Source organism: Danio aesculapii, chromosome 17 (genome assembly GCF_903798145.1).
Source record: "Danio aesculapii chromosome 17, fDanAes4.1, whole genome shotgun sequence".
NCBI classification, from domain to species: domain Eukaryota; kingdom Metazoa; phylum Chordata; class Actinopteri; order Cypriniformes; family Danionidae; genus Danio; species Danio aesculapii.
The window spans coordinates 14,097,732-14,107,489 of record NC_079451.1 but is presented as its reverse complement, the minus strand read 5'-3'; the positions used below and the strand labels follow the sequence as shown (position 1 = coordinate 14,107,489).

The 9,758-nt window shown below is 41.1% G+C and overlaps 1 protein-coding gene across 1 annotated transcript; it reads left to right on the top strand.

The window, feature by feature from the left end:
• The first annotated feature begins 7,097 nt into the window (after positions 1–7,097).
• On the top strand, positions 7,098–9,457 carry insm1b (insulinoma-associated 1b). Its single transcript, XM_056476889.1, has one exon. The coding sequence runs from the start codon at positions 7,391–7,393 to the stop codon at positions 8,750–8,752; it is 1,362 nt and encodes a 453-aa protein (XP_056332864.1). The 5' UTR covers positions 7,098–7,390; the 3' UTR covers positions 8,753–9,457.
• Positions 9,458–9,758: the final 301 nt, after the last annotated feature.

The window sequence follows — 9,758 nt, the reverse complement described above, 5'->3', positions numbered from 1 at the left end:
TTTACAAATTAAATTTTATAAATGTGTTATTTTTGAGGCTGATCTGACTCCATACATCTACTGTGTAAAACATATGCTGGATAAGTTGCTGGTTCATTCCACTGTGGCAACCCCTTATGAATAAAGGCATTAAACCGAAGGAAAATGAATGAATGAACATAAAACAATTTTGTCATTAATGAAGTAAAAATGTAACATTAATGGAATAAAAAGTAAGAATTGTGTCGTTTAAGCTCATTTTAGTTTAACAACATTTTTAGTTTAGTTAACAAGCAGCAAAAATAATTTCTTGATGGTACCACAGTTGTTGTTGTCATTTTTTATTTGTTGTTGGCACACTATAGACCTATTGACGCAGAGTCTTGTGGGTGGGCTTATCTGACCTTTTCACCTTTTGACCTGTTATCCACCATCCTGTAACCAGCCAGAAGAGTCTAGTTAATTCTCTACAGCAATCCTCTTGTAAGCAAACCATGTGGACTGAGGACTAATGCACGGGCAACAGCAAACATATATTCAATAGAATTTCAAAATCTCTAATTTACATTTTACAGATGACAAAATTACAACTAAATCTGTAATTTCTTTCTGTTCGTTGTTCACATTTCTTCATTATAAAGCAATGGCTCTGAAATCTAAGATAAAATAAGACATAATTCAGAAAGGATTATGAACGGCAACAAACAGCATCAGGCTATGGAGAGAGGGGTCTGGATTTGATTATCTAATCACATTGCTTGTAATCTCCATCAGTGCTGTAGACGCTCATCACGGCTGATCATGTGATAGACGACACAAATCAACTCAGAGATTCTGGAGCACATGCAGGATGATTAATGTCAAATCATGTGATGGAGAATTTATTTCTACACAATTAGCATAGCGCAGATCGTCTCTGATTGTGCAGAGCTCAACGGGTCATGGAGGCGTAAAAAAAACATGATATGAACTGGACAGACAGACAAACAAGCAGACAGAAAGACAGACGAACAAAGGGATAAACAACAGGCAGATGGACAAAAAGACAGACAGACAAACAAATGGACAGACAGACAAATAGACAAAGGACGGAAGACCAGACAAACAGATGGACAAAGACAAGAAGATGGACAAACAAAAAAAGACAGACGAACAAAGAGAAGAAATAAAATACAGACAGACAGATAAACAAATGGACACACAGACTGACAAGCAGACCGACAGGAAAACATATGGATGGATGGATGGATGGATGGATGGATGGATGGATGGATGGATGGATGGATGGATGGATGGATGGATGGATGGATGGATGGATGGATGGATGGAGGGAAGGAAGGACGGACAGTGAGACAGACAGACAGCCTGGCAGATAGACAGATAGCAAGACAAACAAATGGACAAGCATACAAGAAGACAGACAAACAGATGAACAGACAGAGAAGACGGACAAACAAGCAGACAGAAAACAGACAGACAGCTAAACAAATGGACACACAGACAGATAAACAAAGACAGACTGACAAGCAGACAGACAGACAAACAGGAAAACAGACAGATAGATAGATAGATAGATAGATAGATAGATAGATAGATAGATAGATAGATAGATAGATAGATAGATAGATAGATAGATAGATAGATAGATAGATAGATAGATAGATAGATAGATAGATAGATAGATAGATAGATAGGCAGGCAGGCAGGCAGGCAGGCAGGCAGGCAGGCAGGCAGGCAGGCAGACAGACAGACAGACAGACAGACAGACAGACAGACAGACAGACAGACAGACAGACAGACAGACAGACAGACAGATAGATAGATAGATAGATAGATAGATGGATGAAAGGACAGATGAAAGGATAGACAGACAGACAGACAGACAGACAGACAGACAGACAGACAGACAGACAGACAGACAGACAGACAGACAGATAGATAGATAGATAGATAGATAGATAGATAGATAGATAGATAGATAGATAGATAGATAGATAGATAGATAGATAGATAGATAGATAAATAGATGAAAGGACAGACAGACAGACAGACAGACAGACAGACAGACAGAAGAACAGTCAAACATACAAACAGACATACAGACAGACAAGTAGACAGACAAGAAAACAGAAGGACTGAGAGAAAGACAGACAGACAGACAGACAGACAGACAGACAGACAGACAGACAGACAGACAGACAGACAGACAGACAGACAGACAGACAGACAGACAGATAGATAGATAGATAGATAGATAGATAGATAGATAGATAGATAGATAGATAGATAGATAGATAGATAGATAGATAGATAGATATGTGATGAATGAAGTTCTTTGACATTATTTTTAATTCGTTTACTCTGAAGTTTTAAATTCTGCAAATAAGCAGCAAAGTTTCTGTTTTGTAACTGCAGTATTTTGAGAATGTTACCTGACAAACTGTTTTCTGTTTTTCCAAATTATTGTTTTGGCACTGTTTTCATAAGATCCGATTTTGCCCTTGCGATGGATTCATGTTTTAGGAAACACAACATTGATACTTACTTTTTATCAAAATATTGAGCATGAGCATGTTTGCACACAATTCTCGTATTATGAATTCATGCTTAAAACAGTTCTGTGTTTCATTCTGATTTCAGCTTGACAGACTATTTGATTGACATTAAAATGAGAATACAACTGCTCTTTCCGAAGTGTGGTCAATATCCACCAAGCCACGGCCAACAGTGTCAGTCGACCTGCGTGAACTAAACACAGGCTAAACCCTTTGTCGTGTCGCGTTTCAGGATGATGTAAAGGCATTGCCTTAAGCCAAGCATCTGATCTCATTTGCAGACTCTTATTATGCAAACCACTCCCTGACGCCCACAGTCTAATTAGGCCTAAATTAATTTGAGTCCAATCTTTTATGTCTCTACTCTGGCCCAGGCTGCAGCACTTCCCTCCATTTGCAGAATCATATTAATGTTCGTGTGGGAGCACTACTCCTGCAGATGAAAAGACTGATACAATTCATTAAGTCCTGCCTCTGTTCTTGCCTCCTCTCGGCACAGGAACGATAAGTGCAATGAGCTGCCTCTTATTAACCCCATTATATGGGCTAATAAGGAAGATCATATACAAATCAAGGATGATGCACAATTACACGGGAATGCAAATGATGGCAGCTAACGAGCTGTGTGTCAATGCTGGAAATGCTCTGTTCGGGAAACGCGTCGTGCGGCATTCTTAACACAGGCTGGTTTATTTTCTCCGCAGACATAATTGCGTGCGTGTGCCTGTCAGCGAGTGTTTAACGTTCCACCTGTATGTCCTTCATCTGGTGTCAGCTTGGTTAGGAGTGCCTTTAGTGCACGGGAAGCAGACAGAACTGAGGCTGCTTTCAGAACCATGGACAGCGGCCTTAACAGCACAGCAATTTCAGCACCCTGATGGAAACGTTGGGTAAAAGGGGATATATTACGATTTTAAACTTACTCTTAAAAAAAAGGTAACCGTTTAATTGAAATGTGTTCATAAGACTGCCATTAAACCGTTATAATCATGACGTGACAAATGTCATAAATGTAAATTCATTTTATTCATGCTTAACAACTCAGGTCCGTAGCCGGGGGTTTCGGGTGGTTCGAAGGAGATCCAGTATTTGTCCCATTCTTGAGCTCATTAGTCCTATTTTGACTGTTGTGCCATCATAAGTTATTAAAATAACAATTCGACAGAGGCTTTAAGACCTGATGAAAGTAAAGTTAATTTTTACTGTATTGTTGTTATATATAAAATATTTTATAAATAACTTTTATGCTAAATCTTGGACCTTATTCTTGAAATAAAAATTACCAATAAAAAAGTGAAGCACCAAATCGGCCCATATTAACTCTTATTAGACTATTGTTGTTATCCATGAAATTTCAAATGTACTTTTTTTTACAAGAAAAGTTAGAAACATCGTGAAGGTTTACATTAATGTTTTATTATTATTATTATTATTATTATTATTATTATTATTATTATTATTATTATTATTATTATCCAAGTGTTCAAATTCTGACTGAGGAAAATGAAGTGTGCTGGCCACTTTGTCATTTTTGTTTCTCTTCATATTTCTTTAATCTAAATCTTTAGAAAATGTTTGGTACAGCAAAAAGTGTGCGACAATCTTATCCGACCATGCGACAAGCTAATGCAGCATAATAACAATAATAATAACATTAATAATAATTAAAATGTCACTAAATTGCCGTAGTTAAATTTCAGAATTAAATAGAAAATGACTCGAATAACTGCAAAAAGGTCCCGTTGTCTTGGCAAATGTAAAGTTGTCATAGACAATGTCGTCTGCATTTGAAATCACATAACTGAGCAAATTACACTTAATAACAGTTGTACATAAACACGATGTATATATATATATATATATATATATATATATATATATATATATATATATATATATATATATATATATATATATGCTTCAAAACAAATTTCACTAGTGCTTGCATTTAACAGTATGGCTATTATTTTTCTACTCAAACATTTTTATCATCACGACATGATAAGTTCATTTATTATGACATGCTTTGCTTATGACAGAAGATGTGTTACAGCTTTATATAGGCCACAAATGTATCATTTTGCGTTTCTGTTTTAATTCAGAGAAGTGTTCAAGTTGAGTGCTGCAGTAGCCTCTGTTCGCCTGTAGGTGGAGCGGTGTAAAAGACCCGCACCACTTCACATTACCAAATCAATCGGAGCACTAAACATTTAATCAACCTTCTCATGCATGTCTCTTTAGGAAATTAATAACCCTTCGAATAACTTTGTAAACTGTTTTATGTTTTATTAAAGCTCAACAGCACAAATAAACGTGAAACCCTAATGATTATACAGCTGCTATAAAGCATTCTCATGTAGTCTGCGTTTTACTTTTGGCATTAACCACGTGAGCTGGTAACCCCTCGAGGCATTCTGTTAAAAGCGCACATTTGTCTGCTTATGAGTTTAGAGAAATATGTTGATAAGTGTTCACTGTGCTCGCATTGAGGGGGGATCGTGGCCTGCAGGGGAGGGGCGCGCGCCGGCAGAGCAGCTGTATGCAAATAAGACGCGACAAGCACGCGCCACACAGCAAACACGCGCACATACGGCCGGTGCACACGCACGCAATCTCATTAAAATGCCATCGAATTGCTTTGTGTTGGGTGAGACCAAGACAAACAAACTTCAGAGAATGTTAGCACAGAGCAAAACATGTTCTGGTCAAGAGAAAACGTATCTATCTGAAATCAAGATTGAGTTTTTAAAGATGAAGCGCGGCGCAACTGTGTGCTATAGTTTAAGACATTTCTGTCCTGCTGAACTCAGCTAGTGTTGTAATATTTGTGAAACTGCAGGGGAGAATGGTGGCAGGCGCATATCTCAATGCCTGAGCAATTATTTGACTCGGTCATACAGCAGCTTTATGCTAATGAGGGGGACAATAGCTGAATGCAAACCCGTGCAACACGTCTGTCCAATTATGCGCGCAAAAGAGAATTTAAAGCAACTGTTTCACAGAGCAGAAAATAAGATCTGTTGGAAAGCTCCTAAGAGCGGCGAGTAAGCATCCCAAATTATACTTTTGGTTATAATAAACTGCTCAAATTATTTTAAAAGTTCAAAAGCAAACTTAGTTTTTCCATCTGGTGTTCCGCTACAGATTTGAACAATTGTGCACCACTCAAAATACACCACTGATTACATTAACTAAAAGTAAAAGAACGTTTTGAACAGTCGTTATCAAATATGAAGCAATACCTGTAAACCTCGTGGTCCTTTTCTTGGAAACTGCTGTTATTTGAATATGTTAGCTGTATTTACGGGAAATGTGTATGACTTTTGGACTGTGTTTGAAAGCGTTCACGACACAAGATTGAACCAAAAAAAAGCCTAAACTGGCTTCAGAGTTGTCACTGGTCATGGTGTTTGAAGAAATGCAATGATGGCTGACCCCGGGCTTGACCTCGAGGTCAGCGCTCATCTTTGATTGTGTCCAGCACGCGTCCCTCTTTTGGCCAGATTGCTCGTGTATCCCTGTAGAGGTCAATTTGCTTTTCAAAGGCAAAAAAGCCTGTGACGGCTGGCCAGACGCGGCCATTGTGTGCAGAGATGAGGGCTTCTTCTGATGACTTATGCATGCGTTAGCCAGCTGATTTATACTGCCCTAAGACAGACGCGTGGCATTACAAATCTCTCCCAATGTCCACATTTGCGCGCACACACATGAAGCACTTTGGATATGTTTAACATAGAGAGTTTCATAAATGGCAACTAATAACATGAGATATCTTATAAACGTTTCGTATATTTTATTTACATGTATAACAGGAGTGAACCGACAAATACAAACAATTTTAAATGTCCACAAATTTCTACATGAAATTATAGATTTGACTAAATTTCTATTTCTTTTTGTTCTACATAAACTTCGGATCAAATCTGTGTAATAACAGTGACACCGTTCACGCTTTAAAAAGGTATAAAAAGAAGACACAATGCCTTTTAAGGCACCAATGACTGTGAATGGTCGGTTTCCCTTTTTCTACCTTTAGTTAAGAGTTTATAACTATTTTTGATACATATTTTAAAGGACCTTATTCTTACCGAGGACCTATAAAAGTGCAGTTTTTTAAATAACCTTTTTTTCTGATAGTGTACACTGTAACGTAATAACTTAATTCACTTTAAATACTTAAAAGAATAAGAAAAATATATAACTGTATATAAATCCAATTTCATTAAACGCAAGTATACCGTCTGCGTGCAATTTAATAGGCAATATGCAGTAGGCTAATTAATATTAACTGTCCTTAGTGTGCCGAAATGATTTGCATGTATAAAACTTATAAAACGCGTCCCCATGCTAACATATTTTATGCAGAAATACACTATAGTGTAAGTTAAGACATTCTCGTTCTAAAATAAGCATTCAGAGAGAACTTTCTTTGTTGTCGGTCATTTGAAATTCTGATGATGAGGAGGAGGAGGAGGATGATGATGGCCGTGAGTGACATTTCCTTCTGTCCCCTGCAGCCGCGGCACGCGCTCCTCTCAATACATCTCCATCAGACCGTGAATAGCGAGCTGCGCGCATTACTACAATAAAGGCCAGGTACATCTGCTCTGCTGCGGCCGGTCCGAGTCTCTCAGCCCTCCCACGGGCAATTCCACAGAGATGCTGGCTCGCCCCTGATTGGACGAGGACAAAGCGATGAGGGGCGAGAACAATAACATCATTCCGGCTTAAAAAGAGTGCAGCTATGCGTTGAGGAGCAAAAGCATCTCTCAGAGGGAGGGAGGCGGACGGCGCGTTCGTGGCTCCGGATTTCATCTCGTTGTGCCTTGTCATCCTCGCCCCATCCATCCGCCGACATGCCCAAAGGATTCCTCGTGAAAAGGAACAAGAAAGCTGCGCTGGTTTCGTATCGGATACGCGCGGACGAGGATGGAGGACCCGCACCAGAATGTCCGATCGCACAGATCGCCTCATCCTCACCCGCGCCCAGCGCCTTCAAGCCGGACAGCATCCTCTCAGCGTTCCCGTCGGCCGGAGCAGAGGCGCCTGTGCCCGTCCACAAGCCTGTGCAGTTCGGCAACCCAGAGGCGGTGTACCAAGCCCTGTACAGCCCCACCCGGCCCGTCAGCAAGGATCATGATAGGAAATATTTCGAGAGGAGCCTCAACCTCGGCTCGCCCATCTCTGCCGAATCTTTCCCGACTCCCGCTTCTCTCACCAGCCTGGACCATCATCTTCTGTTCGCGCCGGTCGACTTGAAAATCGGCACCAGCAACAGTAACCGGAGCGGAACAGCCAGTGGCGCTCACGCCCCCGCCATCCGGACCGGAGCCAAAAGACCTTCCGCTGACGCCTCCGAGCGTAAAGGCAGCAGCAAAAGCGCCAAGAAACCCAAAGCCATACGCAAGCTCAACTTTGAGGACGAGGTGACCACATCCCCGGTGCTAGGCCTGAAAATCAAAGAGGGGCCCGTGGACCTGAAGCCCCGAACGTCTTCGGGCGGCACCAACAAGCCTCTGGGAGAGTTCATCTGCCAGCTTTGCAAAGAAGAGTACTCGGACCCGTTCTCTCTAGCACAGCACAAATGCTCACGGATAGTGCGGGTGGAGTACAGGTGTCCCGAGTGCGAGAAAGTCTTCAGCTGTCCGGCGAACCTGGCCTCCCACCGGCGCTGGCACAAACCGCGCGTCCAGAGCGCGCCGAAACAAGCCCTCCAACCCGCCAAGCCTTTCCCCGAAGAGCTAAGGGCCGAGTTTCCCAGCGACAGAGACACCCCGAGTCCGGGTCTGTCTGAATCCGGCTCAGAGGACGGGCTCTACGACTGCCAACACTGCGGGAAGAGATTCAAACGCCAAGCCTACCTGAGGAAGCATATCCTGGGACACCAAGCGCTCCAAAATCAAATCCTCGGGGAGGCTTTTCGCAGCACGGAGAGCCCCGACGCCATGCCTTCGGAGGACCGCCAAAGCCCGGCTCCGCTCAATCTGAGCCCCGCGGACTGTCTCACGTGCCCGGCTTGCGGAGAGAAGCTGCCCAACAGGGCGAGTCTGGAGCGACACCTGCGTCTCCTGCACGATGACGCCCAGGCGTTTCCCTGCAAGTTCTGCCCTGCCACTTTCTACAGCTCGCCTGGTCTCACCAGGCACATCAACAAATGCCACCCCACCGAAAACAGACAAGTCATCCTGCTCCAGATGCCCGTGCGTAACGCCTGCTGAAGAAGAGCCCACACCGGCCCGTCCTTTAGAACGATCTATTTTCTTCATTCAATCCTTCACTAGAAAAGTCTGGAGAAAAGTATTAGTTTGGTCCTTACAAAGGTATTTTTCTAGAAACCTTGCACACATGGTAATGTAATAGCTCCTAGACCTAAGAAATGTTCATGTACCTCTGCCTTGAATTCACATGCTGTGCGTTTCACGTATGTAGCTTTAATCTAGTATGTGAATTACAGGACTGAAATGTTCTCTCTCTCTCTCCTTTCTTACTGAAAACTACGACAACAAATCTTGAAAAGTTTCCCTTTAGTAGCCAGAAATGCCTTTAGAGAAATACACATCAAACTACTGCCTTAAGAACTCTTAAGTGTAATGATTGTTTTTGAATGTCGGCACACGATTACAGCTTACTATCATGATGTAAAATTATTGTAATATGTTTATTCGTAATATTTTATTTATTTATGTATTTATTTATTTTCGATGGCTTTGTATAAATTATTAAGTGACTTTCCCCCCCTGTGTCACATGTTGCAGTCGAATCGTTGTCGAGATCATCTTGTCTTGGGTTTTGTGCGCTCCCTTGAAACGTGAAGCTCTTATAGATGCAATCCTTTTCTACGTAAACAGCTTATTTTCCTAAATGTTTGCTACCTAGCGCTTTATATGTGCGTCCGTGTTGTCTACTCGAATAAAATATTTTCAATTGAAACAAAAGCTTATTGTTCGTGCATATTTGCCACACAACACCACTGTTTCCTGAACAATAATCTGTGACAAGTAATTGTTGATGTTTATGAAGATAACAACTCAAGTCCTTTAACCATTGGCACATTACTACTGTTTATAACAAAGACGTGATGTTACAGAAACATAGTAAGGTTGGAAGTATTTTGTTTTTTCAACTTTTAACTTAAAGATGGCATAACATTTATAATACAGTCAATATTCTAAACTATTCTTCTTACCCATAATTTAAAGTGCACCCATATTGATTTGAAATTTG

Excerpts from the sequence above, each read along its gene's own strand:
- insm1b (XM_056476889.1), top strand. The coding sequence starts at position 7,391 with ATGCCCAAAGGATTCCTCGTGAAAAGGAACAAGAAAGCTGCGCTGGTT.